The sequence below is a fragment of the Pristis pectinata genome, chromosome 24 (genome assembly GCF_009764475.1).
Source record: "Pristis pectinata isolate sPriPec2 chromosome 24, sPriPec2.1.pri, whole genome shotgun sequence".
Lineage (NCBI taxonomy): Eukaryota > Metazoa > Chordata > Chondrichthyes > Rhinopristiformes > Pristidae > Pristis > Pristis pectinata.
In genome coordinates, this window is record NC_067428.1 from 32,942,008 (window position 1) to 32,961,195 (window position 19,188).

Genomic DNA, 19,188 nt, shown 5'->3' on the forward strand with positions numbered 1-19,188 from the left:
CCAGCTTGCTGTCTAGTCAGTACCCGTCCCTAACTGCTGATGCTGTTTGTGGTGGCAGGGCCTTGCATGAGGTACTGTTGACACATGGGATGGCCAGATCCAGCCCTGCCTGTCAAGTAGCTAAAAGGTTGGCTAAGTCACACTCCAATCTGCACCAGCTGTCAAATGTAACAAGTCCCTGACATTCAGAAATATTCAAAAGCTAATAAAATAAATCAATGAATCAATTAAAAAATATAGATATTTTTGATGGAAAAATTAAAACTCAAAATCAAATTTAAACAAAAAATATCTAATTAAACTTTTTTTACACAGAGTGGTGGGTGTGTGGAACGCACTGCCGGCAGAGGTTGTGGGGGCAGATACATTAGGGACATTTAAGAGACTCTTAGATAGACACATGTATGATAGAAAAATAGGGAGCTATGTGGGAGGGAAGGGTTAGATAGATCTTAGAGCAAGATAAAATGTGGGCACAACATTGTGGGCCAAAGGGCCTGGACCGTGCTGTAGTGTTCTATGTTCTATGTTTAAACTTAATTAAAAGAACGTAAATTAACTGATACCTTTCTCACATGCAACCATTCCCCTCCTGAATGGGCTCATTGTTCCTACACAACTCCTGGGGTAGTGTAGTAGGTTTCCACTCCTCCACTGGGCTCCATCATCCCTGATATTTAGATGCTAAACGCTGGAAGCTGATTGTGGGATTGTCAGCACCAGTGGTTGTTAGGCATTTGAAAACAAATATATCGGAAGGGAAGGAAGTGTCTCCTACTCACAGTAATTCCTGATAGTTGTTCTCCTCCATTTTAATGAAGAGGAAATGACTCCATTTGCCAAACCCAACACGGGCAGTTTGTGCATAAGTGAGGGGATTCAGTGGAACTTGGGGCTTCCTGTAGGCTTGGGCATCAGAGCAGATCCAGAGAAACATTTGGAAACCATCCTCTACAACTTCAAGATATAGTTGCTCGGGAAATTGCTGGCAGCTGTCTGGGAAGATGTTGATATTTCCCCAAACAATCCCAGCTGCTGAACTGTTCCTTTTGGAAGAGAGCTAGTGCTCTAACTGGAGGATTTAAATTGAAGCAAGTGACTGTGATCCAATGAATATTAAAATCAGCAAAGAGCTGTTATAAAATTATAGCCATTATTTGATCAGACAAAAACCTGAGCAAATCTGAGTTTATTTTCTGTTGCTGTTTCTCCAAACGTTACAAAATAAAGTAACATCCGGACAATTGACATTTCCTGAAATGTGACTACTGATATATAATTTAAAATCTTAGCATAGTTGAAAACATTCCATTGGGGTTAGAGCTCAAGGTGGTAATTAACTGATGTTGTGTGACGAGGGTTAGGGTGAGAGATAAAGGGAGTGTTAAATACTTAGTCACTTATTCTGGTTCAACCCTGAATCGATGTCCGAAAAACGCTGATTCTCTTGTCTGTCTGGTTCCAACTTCCACCACTCTATCCCAAGACTCACTGAGGAACCTCAGACCCAATCCTACCCCTACAGTCTGAGCTCAACAGTCCCTAACCCAGACTACGTTTCTCAGGGTGTAATGACATGTGTCCCTCTGGTCTGCTCCACGGTACATCCCTCATTTCTTCCCGAGGAAGTCAAGAGTGGCGAAAGGGAGGGAAGAGAAGGAGAATCATCAAAATGACCTTGAAAATCAAAAAAAACCTGCAGATGCTGGAAATCTGAAATAAAACAATAAATACTGGCCAGGCAGCATCTGTGGTGAGAGGTACAGATTTAACATTGCAGGTTGAATATCATTCCATCATTTTCTATTAAAATGACCACAGCTTATCCAACCTCCCCTTTGAACTAACCACTCAACCCTAATATTCACCCCCGTCCTCATCTTTGTTTCCATCCGTCCCTCCAACTTTTTCCCAACCCCAGCATTTCACCTTTTGCTGATGTCCCTCATTCCTCTAATCCATCACAGCCCTCGCCTCTTTCATTCCTATCTATTTTGTTTTCTCTCTAGTTTACTGCCTGTAATCCCCCTAAACCCACTTTCCTTCTTGAGATTCCACTTCCTCTCCAAGGTAAGGGTCCAACCCTGGTTCCCTGGAGCTGTAAGGTGTAAGTGTTCAGGAGCCATTGTTGCTCAACCTGGAAACTTTGGTTGTTCCCGGAGAAAATGATTGTGGCAGCTCAGCTCCCCTGATTGAAAAATGGAACCCAGGGCTTGGTGCAGAAAGTGCAGAATCCTACCCACCAGAAAATGAGTCAATATCATACTCACACATTATCTTTAACAGAAACATAACTTTAAAAATCATGGGTACAATTAAACTATTGAACCAGTAAATATTATTTGAAACATAGACAAATTGAGAGTGTCTGGGAAGGGTATGTATTAGATATGTACATTCGTTCTAGAGTACTTTTAAGTACTTCATGTCTTTTGAGTTTTGTGGTTTTACATTTTAAGAAATTTTATTTTTAATAATTTTTTATAGAATTTAATCATCTTTGATTAATTTTTATATAGTTTCAGTGGTGAAAATGTTTGGTATACTTGACAGCTGACTAACTTGGGAACATGGCTTAGTCAGCTGTCAAAGTTTGTTGCAGTTTTTTTTGTGGGAATATCTTGATCCTCACCCACACATGGTGGAAGGTCCTGTCTCCATCCCGGACCTCACCACAAGGAATCAAGCCTACCACAAACCAGAACTCACTGCAGAGGGATTCCACTAGGTGAGTATGTGCTTTATGTTGGTGGCAGCTGAGCATGGACAGCTCATTTTTGCAGCCAGTTCTGGGCCATTATACAACAAATGAGGTGAGCTCTATTCTTTTTATATTTACCAACTGATTTCTTTACAGCTGTAAACAACTTAGTCTAAAGTCTGATGAACTAATCTCCTTTAAGAAACTCCTCAACATAATTTTTTCCATGCTACGTTTTTACACACTGTTATACCTTATTATTGTTCTCTCAACAGCAGAAGAACAGAATCCACATCAGGAGAACCAAGTTACTCCTTTCAGTCTGCTGTTCACCATTAGTAAGCTGTTGTTTTCATCCGACGTACAAAATATGAGCTCCCAGGCACTCAACTCAAGCGTTATTGCTGATGTGGTGAGTAAGTTTAACAAAACATTCACGTCAACATTTTATTAAGGCATTGTTGCTTTTTACTAAAATATTACATCCAATTTTCTTGCAGCTCAATAATTTATATCGTAACAGCGAGATCAATGGAACTTTCTTAAATTGTAATGTATTGTCCCTCAGGTAAGACTAATTTAAGTCTCCATACAGTTATATATAGACTTGAGAAAAGTGCATTGTCACCTGTGTTCAGGCAACAGTTTATTGTACTGTTGTTACTTTTGCTCAAGTGGTGCTACAACATTTCCAGAGGATTAAGCCCGTGATCAAACCGCAAATCCAAAAGCTACTTAAAAGTTGTGTTGTGCAGCTGGCTGTCTCCCTCGAGATCTGAAAGTGTTGACGTGTTGTAGGGATTCACAAGATCACAAGATCACAAGACAAGGGAGCAGAAGCAGGCCATTCGGCCCATCGGGTCTGCTCCGAGGAAAAGGGAAAAAGAAATGGGGAATGGGGAGAAAACAAAAACCTATTGTAATCCCAATTTCCGGCCTTATCCCCATATCCCTCGATACCCTGACTATTTAGATACCTATCTATCTCTTCCTTGAACGCCCCCACTGATCTGGCCTCCACTGCTGTACGTGGCAAGGAGTTCCACAAATTCACCACCCTCTGGCTAAAGAAAGATACAGAGTGTGGTAAATGTGGTTAAGTCTTGGCTAATTCAGCCTGAGTACACTTTCAACAAAATGACAAGTGGTAAAAACTGTCAGTCATACTTTGCTTCGGAAGCGAACTATTACATGGATGAAGTCTCATGCCTGCAGGTATTAAGCATCATAGGTTTAAATAAATGTAGAATAAAAGATTCATTGAATTGTTATGATAAAGAACAAGGTCATTCAACCCATCAACTCTGTGCCAGCACCAAGCAAAGCTATCCCAATGGCCCTACTGCCCTGCTCTCTTTCTCTGTAGCCTTTCAAGTTATTGCCTCTCCACGACCCGTTTAATTCTCTTTGAGTGGTTCTGTTTGCATCATCCTCCACTGGCTGGAAATTCTAGACTGTAGCTGCTCTCTATAAAGTGTTTCTCCACATCCCACTTCAACCTTTGACCAAAATATGAAATCTTTCTCTGCTGCTCCCCAGACTCTTCTCCAATGGGAACGTCTCCCACAAACTGAGTGCCTTTTTCTGCCTTCAAACCAAACCAGGTGTCAACCAAAGCATCATGCTGCTGGGACAGACTTGCTTTCCCAGGGGATTGCACACAGTTTCAGTGGAAGTGGACTGTGGGCCGGGGAAGGTGGGCAAGTTGGGCAAAGAAGTGATAAATCTTGAGATGGATTTTAAAGGAGAAAATGATAGACAGGAAGAGATTTCAAAAACAGTTTCCAGAATCTGGAGCGAGACAGATGAAGAATAACATCGAGGTGAAGAGAAGGTTTTGCAATTATTTTAAATTTTAAATATTTTGTTCACTTCATGTGGAACATTCATATGTCCCCATTTTTAGTACAACAAACCCTTCCCTGTTACAGTAAAAGGTGAAAATCTGTCTCGTTCCACATAACTGACTCACACAATGCATCTTAAGTAAAAGATGGATTGTTTTGTTCCTATACCACTGATTGTTTTTAAATTAACTTGGTTTTGACTTCCAGGCCTGTAGATCAAGTCACTTCTAAAGTTCAAGCTGTCTGTAATTTTCAAAATGAATCTGCTATGCGTCAAGTTGACAGGGCTACTGTTTACCACGAGTTCAGAGACAACAGAAACATTTTGACTTCAGTCGGACTACACTTACTGAACAACTTTACTGTGAATGGTAAGACCTTCAAAGAACTTTGCATCTTTAGTGGTAAAACATATTTAATATAATCTTTTTGTTGGTATAAAAGTATTGAAGAAGTAAATATCATTCATTTTTATTTACATTTATTTTCTTTCATGCATTGTGAAAACCTCCTCCATCCAGTACTAGGCTAGCTGAAGGGAAGTTCATTGTGTATAACGCAGTCATTCCTCTGTCTCCAAACATCAAACACTATGCACTGCAACAAACCAGCTTTTCCTTTTTTTCACCCTTCCCTTGAACAAATGTCCAAATTTAACCACCTTCTTGGGCAGTCTCTTGGGATCTGCCTGCACTCTGGTTTTGTGAGTTCTCAGGTGACTGATGAAGCCAGTGTGAGAACCCCAAACTCTTCCTCAGGTGGGGCAGGAGGTGTCTGATGGAGCAGATGGGGATGGGGTTGTTTGTGAGGTGATGAACTCCTTCCACTGCTTACACAGAGCCTCCCCAATGCTTGCCTTCCAGATTCTCAACACCATGCACAATGCACCTTCCCCTCTTTGGGCAGTTCTGGGCCAGAGATTCCCAGGACTCAGAGGGGATTTTGCAGTTTTCGAGGAGGCTTTAGGAACATAGATTTTTTTCTCTATCTGTCTGGTAATCTTTTCCCATGTCAGAGCTGGGAATAGTGTCTGTTTCAGGAGACTGGTGTTGGACATGCAAACGGAGTAGATCGAGTGTAATTAGGTTGGAAGGTCTCTGCATAACATTTCTACATTCAACTTTCAACCCTGTAGTTAAAGTAAGACAAAGTTTTCATTCCAGCAACGTGAGTTTGGAGGTTGGAGTATAATTTACTGGTAATTTATTCAGCTGAATCTACCACCCACATTCTGAATTTCAAGAACCTGTACATCAAGGTTCATCTGCACACCAATGTTTCTTGGAAGTTAAAAGCTATTTTGGTTTTCATTGTCCTGCAAAACGCTCTAAATTTACAGTAGCTCAACTTGGAATTTTCAAGTATGACGTCAACATGAATATTTGCTTCATTGGTAAAGGAATGACATTCATTGCTAACAGCTCCACCCAGTTTTTGAAGGCTTTCGACAGCAGACGATGCCCCCTGGAAGACCTGATGGCATCAATTAGTAGGTTAAACAGCAAAAGGTGCCTTCCACCAACAGAAGTAAAGAATGCTCACTGAGAACTTCAAGCCAAGAAAACACATTTTCACCTTTTTTAGCTGTTAATCATGCATAACGAGTAATTTTGGGGGTGTTTGCACACACATCCCACCCATCAGGAACTTGAATGGGCTTCAGCCCATTTCACCCTGACGCTGATGACCTGTTCTGTGACATCATTAACATACACAATGAATATTTAATTGGCCTCAGAAATTTAGATCAAAAGATAAAGACTTACAACTTGCATTATTGACAGTTCAACAAGTGGTACATATTTCCATATGACATAGGGAGAGACCATTCAGCCCACCAAGTCTATGCTGGCTCTTAGAGCAATCCTATTCCCCTACTAATTCTCCCCATAACCTGTTCTCCCCACATTTCCATCAACACAGCCACTCACATTACACTAGGGGTAATTTACAGCAACCAACTAATTTATCGATCCGCATGTCTTTGGGATGTGGGAGGAAACTGGAGCACCCAGTGGAAATGCATGCAGTCACAGGGAGAATGTGCAAACTCCACACAGGCAGCACCTGAGGACAGGGTCGAACCCGGGTCACTGGAGCCATAAGACAGCAGCACTACCTGCCACATCACTGTGCCTCCCAACATCATGCAGAAGGTGAATGATTTAAGGTTTTCCCCACAGAAATAATGTCCACGTTGAAAGTCATTCCTGTAAGTTTTATTTCTGTGAATCTCCTTTGCCAGCAGCTCTTGGCATAGCTCGTGGCTGTCATGAAGTGACAACTCCTTGGCATAAGAAGATAAGAAATAGGAGCAGGAGGAGGCCATCTGGCCTGTCGAGCCTGCTCTGCCATTCAATAAGATCATGGCCAATCTGGCCGTGGACTCAGCTCCACCTACCTGCCTTTTTCCCATAACCCTTAATTCCCCTACTATGCAAAAATCTGACTGTGTCTTAAATATATTTAATGAGGTAGCCTCTACTGCTTCCCTGGGCAGAGAATTCCACAGATTCACTACTCTCTGGGAAAAGCAGTTTCTCCTCATCTCCAACCTAAATCTATTCCCCTGAATCTTGAGGCTATGTCCCCTAATTCTAGTCTCACCTACCAGTGGAAACAACCTTCCTGCCTCTATCTTATCTATCCCTTTCATAATTTTATATGATTCTAAAAGATCCCTTCTCATTCTTCTGAATTCCAGCGAGTATAGTCCCAGGTGACAATATCTCCTTATAGGCTAACCCCCTCATCTCCAGAATCGACCTGGTGAACCTCCTCTGCACTGCCTCCAAAGCCAGTATGTCTTTCCTCAAGTAAGGAGACCAGAACTGCACGCAGTACTCCAGGTGCGGCCTCACCAGTACCCTGTACAGTTGCAGCACAACCTCCCTGCTCTTAAATTCAATCCCTCTTGCAATGAAGGCCGACATTCCATTTGCCTTCTTGATAACCTGTAGCACCTGCAAACCGACCTTTTGTGATTCATGCACAAGCACTCCCACGTCCCTCCGCATAACAGCATGCTGCAATCTTTCACCATTTAAATAATAATCTGACCTTCTATTTTTCCTTCCAAAGTGGATGACCTCACATTTACCAATATTGTGCTCCATCTGCCAGACCCTTGCCCACTCACTGAACCTATCTATATCTCTCTGCAGACTCTCCGCATCCTCTGCACAATTTGCTTTTCCACTCAATTTAGTGTCATCAGCAAACTAAGATAACCTGTGATCTGATGCTGCCACAGATTGTGGGAACTCAGGATCACTCACAGCCACTGGGCACAATCACCTACCCCATATTTAAACAGGGTCTCGTCTGGGAGACCCATGTGCTGTTGACCTCCTGCCCCCCATATTCCCCTTATCACCTCTGTTTACATGGCTTTCCCAATCCCACCTCCTCTGTTTGACCTCATCTTAATGATACACTGAGATCCTGGATCGAGGACACTTTTACCCAGCAGGATTGACTTTATTGGTTCAAACCAGGTGAGTGCAGCGCAGTGGTGAATCTGAGCAGCTAGTGTGGGCAGTATGTCAGCGTCCGGACCCTCTGAGAAGTATCTGGGCCTGTATAAAGGCGGCAATCAAATCTATTTGTGGTGGAAATACCTTATAATCCTGTGTCTGAATGGTACAATCTGTGGTAACCCCATCATTAGAGCTCAGTTTTCGATTGCATGAACAAGTTCAGAGACACTCCCCCAGTGAGACTTGGCACAGGATGGGCCAGCTTCAACGCTAACAGCACAAACACAACTAATTGACCGTGCCTTTGAATGCATATCATATTGGGGTTAAATTGGGTCAAAGCATACTTGAGTGAAAGACATTATTACTTTGATGGCTGTGTGTATTGACAGGGAACAAAGCTGACGCCAGTATATAGTTTGGGGGCTAGTCTTTGATGAACCATGCGCAAGTTTAATATCAAACGGGTGGTGATATCATTTCCATGTACTTCTGACGTAAATGAGAGGTTAGTCAACAGGTGAGGTGCTCCCACATTCCAAGCATTCTTGAAAGGAGTTAGGCACCCGATGACATTTTGAAGTCAGAGGAAGGGTGTGCCTTAGTTTTTTTTGGCTCTCATCTGTCCATGCACCCTGTCCACATGATGACCTATTTTGTTTTGCACTTTGAATTTCGAATTCCAAATTACAGACCAAGATGGAGCTCTAATTAATTAATTTCTTACAATCTCCTTCATTTGTTAAAATGAATGAATACAGAATTGTACAAGGATTCAACTTTAAAAAATACACTGACAACTAAACACTTTCAACGTCTTGGTTCTATTTTACAATAATCATTGTGTTTGTGGCAAACCACTGGAGTTAACTGCCTCAGAGGGTTGTGGAGGTGAGATCATTGGAGGTATCTAAAGAGGAGGTAGATAAATCTTTGAAAGATTGGGAAATGAGGGCTGTAGAGAACTGGCACAGAAGGGGAGTGGAGACCTGGGGGAGGTGGCCTACTCCTGTTCCCGTCTTCTTGTGTGTTCTCGTGCATTAGAACTGTTGTGATTTCCTCATCCAAGTTAGAACTAATTGGACTTACTAAATGGAACTAACTAGATTAATTCATCTTTTGAGGTGTCACTAGGATCTCACCACCAAAACCATCCTAGTAAGTTTCAGGATAATAAAAATGAGGCAGGTTATATAAAGGATGGGAAAACCATTTTATCAGTTTCTCACTCGAGGTAAACGTGGACATGAATTACAATGACTTAAGGCCAGAACAAGCATATCACAGGTGCAGCTAACATTGTAACTCTCCCATTATCCTCCTCAAAAACCTATTCACCAAATATTTTCAGATGGTGTTTGAAATGGATTTTAATATATCCAAATACAGAGAATGCAGAACGATCTGAAATGGGATTCAAATTTGGCTGACGATGACAAACACTCGCAGTAAAATCTAAACAGGCCAAATGGCCACATGCTTTCATTTCTGCAATTCTTTAAGTACACTGAATATTAACCTTATGTGTGTAGATTAAAATATTAATTAATGTTAATTCATTTTTTGTGTGAGATTAAATTATTAGTTACAGGTCCTCCCCAGATTACATCAGGGTTCTGTTCCTGTAAACTGTTTGTAACCCAAACAGTTCGCAAGTCGGAAATGAGTCCACCCAGCAGGAGATGCCTGAAGTCCTGTAGCAGACAGCAAATCCATCCCACTGGTCTTCTAAGCACTCATTTGTATGTACAGGGTGGGTGTTTGTAAGGCGAGGAGGACCTGTAAATAGAGGATCACAAATATAGAGTATTATTATTAATCAGTTCTCAATGCAACTGGATGGTAATTTTCTCTCTAGGCTATCAAGAAGCAACACAAATTACATTTGTCACAACTATGAAGCCCATTGTATCTGCAGTTTCACCACAAAGTGGGGATCTGCCATTTGGTCTTAATTTCACCATAATCAACCGAAATTTTATTGAAGAACTTGAAAATGAGAAGTCCCCTGAGTACAGAAGAATGGTAATCAATATCACAATCCTGGTAAGCATCATATTTCATTTGTTATGTTAATGTTAATTTATTAACACAGCTGAACAACAAATAGTCACAATGTTTTTAATAAAGGATTTGTTGCTCGTATTTTCTAATGCCTAAAACTGTGTAAGATTAATCTCAGCACTTGAAGGACAGTTGAAAGATTTCTGTTTTGATATGCTGGCAGGAACGTAAGATTTGCACTGTGGCTCTCTTTAAGATGCTTGCAGCTTTGTGCGGCTGGTCAAAAAATCATGCAGGCATTCTGATTTATTGGACAAATTTGCATGTAAACAATGTAGGAAACACCTACACTATGCGTTACTTCTGTAAAATTAATTTTCAACAAATATGCTCTATTCATAAAATGTACAGTAATACCAGCAGGACATGAGACTGTCTTCATTCCCTGTATGAAGCACATCAATAGAATTGCTACAATATTTACAGTATGTCAACATCGCACAAGTATTTTGTTCCCAAGCTTCCCATCAGCAAAATGTTTGAGAAGCTGTTGCGCAGGGCCCAGCCCCTCAGTGTGCAGTGGAGGGAGGATCAATACGCCTTTGTATTGGCTGCACCAAGCTCCAGGGCTTCCCTCTGCGTGCACTCCTTGGAAGCAGATATGATAATGGTGTTCAAGAGGCTTTTGTTTAGGCACATGAATGTGCAGGGAATGGAGGAATGTGGATCATGTGCAGGCAGATGGTATTAATTTAATTTGGCATCATGTTCAGCACAATTGTGATCTGAAAGGCCTGTTCCTGTGCTGACTGTTTTATGCTCCATGTTAACCATGCACCTGCAACATGCACTACTTCTGTAAGGTACAGGAGCCCAAACCGTTTCGACTCTGCAGACTGCGGTGAGCTACAGGCAGCAGTGACATCCCTGTAAAGTGAATGCGGATCAGCCTTTGACTGGGGATCACCACGTGCAAACAATAAGGGAAATCAATCCGGAATGATAAAATGGGAACCACTGGAGGGGTGACTAGGAGAAGGAGTCAGAATTGAAGAGAGGCAGAGAGAATGGGCATGAATAAACTGAGCCTGACATGAATGAAGAATGTTGCACGCATCTCAGCATCAATAACTGCAGATCACAGATATCAGATGAATTTACCAGAATACTCCAATATATTAACCCAAACTAACACAGTGATCTGCAGAAAAAATATAAAAGGAAGTCAGAAGCAAGGAGAGAATGAGCATTGCATTTAGTTTCCATTTAACTTCTCCTTGATGTTCCGCAGAAGGGAAATAGTATGGTTGCTCTAACTTTGTGTTTATCAGCCCTAGAAAACATAGTGATGGATCAAGCTTACCATTAAACTAAGAACAGAGGCAAAAATATGTTGTTTCTCCTTTAATGTTGCTAATTGCAACTGTAAATAGTCTTAATGGTAGGACTCTTGGCAGTGTGGAGGATCAGAGGGATCTTGGGGTCCGAGTCCATAGGACGCTCAAAGCGGCTGCGCAGGTTGACTCTGTGGTTAAGAAGGCATATGGTGTATTGTCCTTCATCAATCGGGGAAATGAATTTAGGAGCCGGGAGGTATTGTTGCAGCTATATAGGTCCCTGGTCAGACCCCACTTGGAGTACTGTGCTCAGTTCTGGTCATCTCACTACAGGAAGGATGTGGAAGCCATAGAAAGGGTGCAGAGGAGATTTACAAGGATGCTGCCTGGAATGCGGAGCATGCCTTATGAAAGCAGGTTGAGGGAACTCGGCCTTTTCTCCTTGGAGTGACGGAGGATGAGGGGGGACCTGATAGAGGTGTATAAGATGATGAGAGGTGTTGATCGGGTAGATAGTCAGAGGCTTTTCCCCAGGGCTGAAATGGTTGCCACAAGAGGACACAGGTTTAAGGTGCTGGGGAGTAGGTATAGAGGAGATGTCAGGGGTAAGTTTTTTACTCAGAGAGTGGTGAGTGCGTGGAATGGGCTGCCGGCAACGGTGGTGGAGGCGGATACGATAGGGTCTTTTAAGAGACTGTTGGATAGGTACATGGAGCTGAGAAAAATAGAGGGCTATCGGTAAGCCTAGTAATTTCTAGGGTAGGGACATGTTCGGCACAGCTTTGTGGGCTGAAGGGCCTGAATTGTGCTGTAGTTTTTCTATGTTTCTATGCTTCTAAATTGTCCCTAGAGTAGGTGGGAGTTAGGAGAATTAGTGAGGAGGAGCTGGGACTAGGAACAGGGAGGGAAGTAGGAGAAAGTGATTAATAGGATTGCTTTGGCATTGGCTTAGTCTTAATGGGCTGAATAGCCTCCTTCTATGTCATAAGAAAACATATGAAAATATGTCATAATAATCCACTAGATGGTATACTTTAATCCATTCTTGGCACACAGTGTGAATTTTAACTCTCATGTAAGGAGATGAAGGAAATGATTTCCTCTCTGTTCAACAGTCTCCACACAAGGCCTCAGCAATTGTGAGAGCCAGGCTTTGTTTGCATTCCAATGCCCCTCATGACTCACCTCAGAGCTGGGCAGCTGGGTATTCTCCAGGCACTCGGAGTTTGAGCTGTGCGATGCCGCTCAGCTGCCTCTCTCGATCATTTCCGACAGCCGACTGTCATTGGAAATGTCAAAAATGTGAGAGTGTGAAGACCACCCACCAATATTGGGGAAAGTCTTGGGGTGACTGTGGGGGTGGAGAGGGGCATCTTAGTGGGAGTGGGGAGGGGCAGTCTTGGCAGCAAAGGTTTTTACTTCTGGGGCTCAAAGGAACACTCCTGCTCCTTCTGGCTGCACAAGGGAAAGATCTTGGTTGTAGCTCAGAAGAGTTCCACTTCTCCCCATCAGCAAGTCTGAATGAAAGGCCACTTTCGAAGCTATAAAACTTCACTCAAGTTCCTAAAGGCACCAAATATCCTCCTTTACCATACATGACTGAGGCTTGGGATGAACATCGCCACCCTATACAAAGGTCCAATCCGATCTGCTCTGCTTTCTTCTATGTTGATTGAGAAATAAGAAAATTGCTGGATATTATTACACTATTAATTATTTTGCAGCTCACTCAGTTATTTAGCAAAAGTAATCTGAAGGACATCTACAGGACATGTGAAGTTGTTGGCCTTAGGTAAGATCAAGAATTTTTTACACATGCATTATCTTGTTGAAAATATAACTTGTGCACTCCAGAAATAGCACAGACTTTATTATAGATAAAAGGCAACATTAAAATACTGGGTAATTCTGATAAGATGCATTAATGGAAAGCACATTCCAGTGTCGAAGATCTCCTGACCATATAATGGGCCAGATCTTGCTGACAATCACCTGTGGATTCTGATCAGAAAAGCAGACACTGATCCTGTAGTTGGTCCCATCGGTATGTCAAACCCAGAAGTCTGGGACTTGCTGAAAGATTCAGAGAAACAAATCCATCAATTCATCCAGTGTTTGGCTCCCTGTTGTGGAGCCCAGTCCTGTGAGGATCCTTTACCTTATATCCTACACCAGGTCACACCTATTGACTTCAGTGGGAATTGTAAGGAAAAGGTTTAGCGGTCAAGAGGAATAAATCACTTCTCTTCATAAATATCTTCCTTACTTTATTATTTTAATTATGTGTTGTACATACTCTAAATTTAATTTAATATTTTTAATATCAATCTTAACAGTTTTTAAATGTCTCTGAATGTCGTAGACATTTAAAAACTGTTCACATTTATTCCAGGGTTTACAGCTGGAAATCCCCTTCCCCCAGCTGCACTGGGTGCCAAAGGCCGTGAGGCGTGTTACACAGATGTGTGACATATGAATCTGGCGTAGGCCATTTGGCCCCTCGAACCTACTTCACCATTACATAAGATGATGGCTGATCTGATTATAACCTTAACTCAGCAATCCCTTCAACCCATGGTAATCTTTCACCCCATTGCTTATCAAAAATTTATCTACCCCTGCCTTATAAATATTGAAAGACGCTGCTTCTACTCTTAATTATGTTCCAAAAACTCAGGGGAAAAAAATTATCTTATCTCTATCTTCAATGGGTGATCCCTTATTTTTAAACGGCGTGCCCCAGTTTGATATCATCCCACAAGAGAAAACACCTGCTCCACATCCACCCTGTCAAAATACCGTGTGTTTCCAGCACAGGGCAATCACACTCAACCACTGCTGAGGCCCCAGGTATGGAACTGATGGGACTGAGAGCTAGCACAGACCCGATGGGCTGCACGTCCAGCAAGAATGGCCCCCTGTAACCAGATCTGGTCAGTCTGGACTGGGGGGCCTTGGGCAAAATTTCTGTATAAGTGGAACAAGGCTGGCAAGATCCAATGAAACCTTCTCAAATCTGCGGTTACTTTCAAAGTAGCATAACAAAAAAAATAAACAAGATCCACCTGTTCCATCACTTCATAAGTTAGTTTAATAATTATCAATGCCTTTTTCAAGATTATTTTCCCATCTGGAAAATGTGCGTGATTTTGTAACTCACTTCCCTTGACACTTACCTGTGCCCATCAGGTCTATGTCAACTTTCAGCAGATCAATCCCAACACGCCCCTTCCTCCCTTAGCAGTGGACACTTAACCCATCTGCTCCTCTTTGGGATGTGGGAGGAATCTGGAGCACCTAGGGGAAACCCACGTGGTCACTGGGAGAACAAGCAAATTTCACACAGAGGTCAGTATTGAACCTGGGTTCCTGGAGCTGTGGGGCATCAACATTAACTCCTACACCAATGTTTGAGAAGGATTTCCCTGTAATTTTGTTTAAACCTGTTTACATCAAATGTCACAGTTAAGTATAATTCTGTGCACAATAAATTTCTTTCAGTTACTTTACACCGGGATTTAGTTTTGCTGGATGAATTCTAAATAATATATGGCTCAAGCTGAACCAAAATACAAAAACCTTTTAAAACATAATGCCCTAGAAATTGCTTATTGTCCATCAAGGCCCATTAAACAGAGAGTGCGGGGTAAGGGACAGTTCGTTCGAGAGCCTCCCTCTGCCTGACAGTCGGCCCCTGGAGTCTGCAGACACAAAATGGTGGGTCCAGGTCAAGGAGAGAGACTGGTTTGGGGGCGGAGAGTGGAGCTGGATCTTTTAATGGAAATTGAATTTTGTAGCCCACAAAAATGTTGGATTACATCTTCTGTCTAGACACGTTGCAGACTCTGGGACGAGATACTGAATTCTCCAACTTCAGATAACTCCCTTTTCCTTTCAGTTTTTCCCATGTCAAAGATTATACAACATAACCTAGACCATGCAACATTACCCAGACTATACATTACCCAGACTATACATTACCCAGACTATACATAACCCAGACCATATAACATTACCCAGACTATACATAACCCAGACCATGCAACATTACCCAGACTTTACAATATCAGCCACATCATTTTACCCAGAGAAATTCCCCTTGTTCTACCCAGCGCCCTCCCCACCCTCTCTGCCACCAAGACTAACTTGTTTCTCTCCCTCTCAGTTCTGATGAAGGTTCTCAGGCCTGAAATATTAACTGTTTCTCTTTCCACAGATGCTTCTTGATCTGCTGAGTTCTTCCATCATTTTCAATTGTTAAGAAATATATTAAAAAAAAATTAATTTCAAATGACTGCTCTCTTTCCAGAACAATTTAATCTTTTGTGGGAGTTGGAAATTCTTTCAGATGTTCCATCTCCCTGATCCACAGGCTCCGCAGCTTTCTCCTGGACTTCAGTAGTGCTGCCTATTCCAAGGCACTCGTTATACAATCTGCACCAATGTTTCCATCAAAACCTCCAGAGCTGGTCTTGATGATTTATCTACTGACCAGATTAACATGTGTGGCAGTACCAAGGGTGTGGGAATTGCCCTTGACCATCACAGGTAGTTATAGGACTCCTGTCACTCACTCACTCCTGCTTTCTATTCTGTCACCAAACTTCTCTTTCGATGTTGACTCATCTCCCCACCTTCCCCTGCCTTCGTACTTGCTTCAAACAATTACTACCTTTGATCCAGTTCTTATGGAAGACATCAACCTGAAACAGTGACAATTTCTCTCTCCATAGCTATTGCCCGGCCCACTGAATGGTTTCTGGATTAATTTCAAAAATCCACCATCATCTGGGGCTTTTTTTGCCTTTGTTTCGATATCAAACTTCTCATCAGTTTTATGACCCTCCACTATTCCAGCTAATGTCCAGGGTTAACGAGTGATAAAGTTTGATAAGACTCAGCGCATTTCAAATTCCGGCAGTGGACAAGTTACAGAGAGTAAGAGGTACTCCAAACGGTGAGGACACCAGAGTTAGGACACCAGGACACCAGAGCCTGTGGAAAGAGACACCATTTGCTTGTACTTTTAGGCCTATGGCAGCAAACTGGTTAAAGCCAAATCTAGAGGAAAAGCATCATCTCATGAAGGATTGTGGCTACGTAAAATGTTCTACCCAAAGGCCAGTAATGAATAGACTAACTGACATGGTTTAGACACTTGAGCCTGAAAATGATTACCAATTTTTTATGGTCTTAAAGCATTCTTGCAAAATTGTATGTCAAGCATTATAGTGCACATGCCTATATCACCCAAGTGTGGAACAATTAGCAACATTACACCTTTTCTCAGTGAATAAAAGGAAAACACAGACTTAATTTAAAGTCAACTTTTCTTACAATTTCAATTTTATGATTTTAAATATATAAACCTCCAGCTGCCATCAATTAAGACATTATACACAATATGGGTAGAAGGATTGCTGTCCTTTCAAACATTGCAGGGATAAGCTAAAATACACTAGCCTCCGAGGACAGGTGTGTGACAGTGAAGCAAGATTACCTTCTCCCCATTTGGGTAAACACACAGCGTGCAAAGACTGTGCTGCCTGCTAATTATCAGCATCATGGCTTTCACCAGTGCTAACTCCTCTGTTTATTGGCTACGTACGGATCAGTATGGGTCAGTATTGTGAATGGTTAACACCAATTAAATGTAGCCTGCTGCTCATCATTACTGCAGCAGAAATCCCATAACTGAAGCTGACCTGAGAAGTTGTGAAGAATGACATTGGACAGGAGAGACAGGGTTCCACGTCGTCCAACACTGCACTGGAATCCTTGGTGTGAGAAGTGGTGAGGAGAGATATTCTGGTTCTACTAGAGGTCAGAAAGCCCTGCAGCCAGCTGACAGTGAGATAGCCCTGGAGGTCAGGGGCTGAACTCAACCTGATACAGTGTCACAGGAAGGTCAGTGACCTGGCAAACGTGGAATGTTGTTTCCTGCCAACCGCACCACAGCCACTGCTCCATTACCATGCCCCATTACTCACCTACCAGCATGCCCTCTCGATCAAACCCTCGAACCAGCATTCCAGTGCTCCTCCACACCCTCACACACTCAGCACTGACGCACATCAACACCCACATCTCACAGCTTGTACTTGGTGGTAGCCACTCATTATGGCAGCCATGTCACCCAAACGTACAAAACTCACGCACTGACTAACATAGAACATAGAACAGTACAGCACAGGAACAGGCCCTTCGGCCCTCCATGTCTGTGCCGACTACAATGCCAATCTAAACTTATCCCATTTGGTCCATATCCCTCCATTCCCTGCCTGTTCATTTGCTTGTCTAAATGCTCTAGAAATGCTGCTGTCGTATCTGTTTCCACCACCTCCCCCGGCAGCCTGCTCCAGGCACTCACCCTCCTCTCGTTAGCTGTTTAAACTTCCTTCTTTCTTACAGCAGAAGTTAACTGCTGGGGACAGACACACCCATTGGCATGTCCCCTTTACACTCACCAACTTTTATCGATGCACTATAGAAAGCATCGTATCTGGATGCATCATGGCTTGGTACAGCAACTGCTCTGCCCGGGATCGCAAGAAAGTGCAGAGGTTTGTGGACGTAGCCCAGCACATCATGGAAACAAGCCTCCCCTCCATGGACTCTGTCTATACTTCTCGCTGCCTTGGTGAAGCAGCCAGCATAATCAAAGACCCCACCCACCTGGGTCATTCTCTCTTCTCCCCTCTCCCATCAGGCAGAAGATACAGGAGCCTGAGGGCACGTACCACCAGGCTCAAGGACAGCTTCTACCGCACTGTGATAAGACTATTGAACAGTTCCCTAATATGATGAGATGGACTCTTGACCTTACAATCCACCTTGTTATGACCTTGCACCTTATTGTCTACTTGCAATGCAGTTCCCTGTAGCTGTGACACTTTACTCTGTATTCTGTTATTGTTTTTACGCTGTACTACCTCAATGCACTGTGTAATGAGTTGACCTGTACGATCGGTATGCAAGACAAGTTTTTCACTGTACCTCAGTGCAAGTGACAATAATAAACCATTACCAATACCAATGTTCCCTTGCCCCATGGACAAGAATAGACAACCTCATGATACTCATTCCCTCCACGAACTGGCCGGCCACAGGTGATGTGAACCTGCACCAGGCCAAGGTGTGGCCCAGAGTTCAAACCCAACTCCATCTGGAGTCTGGTCCATTAAAATTCAGCAGCCTTCTGCCATCTCCGTTGCCACGGATACAGGCAGGCCCGCACCAGGATAGTTAATTGACCACAAACCATCTGCATCCCTGAACACCTGGGCTGATGTGGCTTCCTGCTGGAAACACTTCTCCCTCCACCACACCCCACCTCCTGAAAGCAAGGAGTTGGGCAGCAGCCTCGTCTCCACAGTAGCCCTGCAGCACCTGCAATGTTACTCCCTGTCAGTTCCTGCAACACAAAACAGCTCCAGAAATCGGCAGACACTTGCAGAATTCCAGCAGCAACAAGGAGCAATCAATCAGCGTGTATATGTGGCACACTTCTTTCAGTCGAGCTGGTGGGGAATCTTCACTGCTGCTGAAAACATGTCCTTCAAGACCTGTCCAACAGAGGGCCTCAGCTGGTGCACTGATCTCCAGAACCACACTTGCATCCTGACTCAGTATCTGCCTGCCCCATGGAGTTCTGGAGGACAATTAGTGTTTGTGTACCGATCCCTAACAATTATGACAGGCGCTGTGACCATAGCTACAAATATCCTGGACACCTTGCTAATACCCAAGTGGTTTAAACAGCTGATGGTTTCAGTTTCATGGCCTGTATCTTCTGCCTTACCAGAGGCATTTTGTTGTCA

At 42.9% G+C, this 19,188-nt stretch overlaps 1 protein-coding gene across 1 annotated transcript in view; it reads left to right on the forward strand.

Moving 5' to 3' along the window:
• The window catches only part of LOC127582740 (uncharacterized), a 33,256-nt gene that overhangs the window by 1,228 nt on the left and 12,840 nt on the right, over positions 1 to 19,188 (forward strand). Inside the window, exons 2-6 of the mRNA XM_052038303.1 lie at positions 2,977 to 3,113; positions 3,202 to 3,269; positions 4,756 to 4,919; positions 9,886 to 10,073; positions 13,093 to 13,160. Of these exons, the coding sequence (XP_051894263.1) occupies positions 2,977 to 3,113; positions 3,202 to 3,269; positions 4,756 to 4,919; positions 9,886 to 10,073; positions 13,093 to 13,160 (625 nt within the window). The remainder of the gene's footprint in view (positions 1 to 2,976; positions 3,114 to 3,201; positions 3,270 to 4,755; positions 4,920 to 9,885; positions 10,074 to 13,092; positions 13,161 to 19,188) is intronic.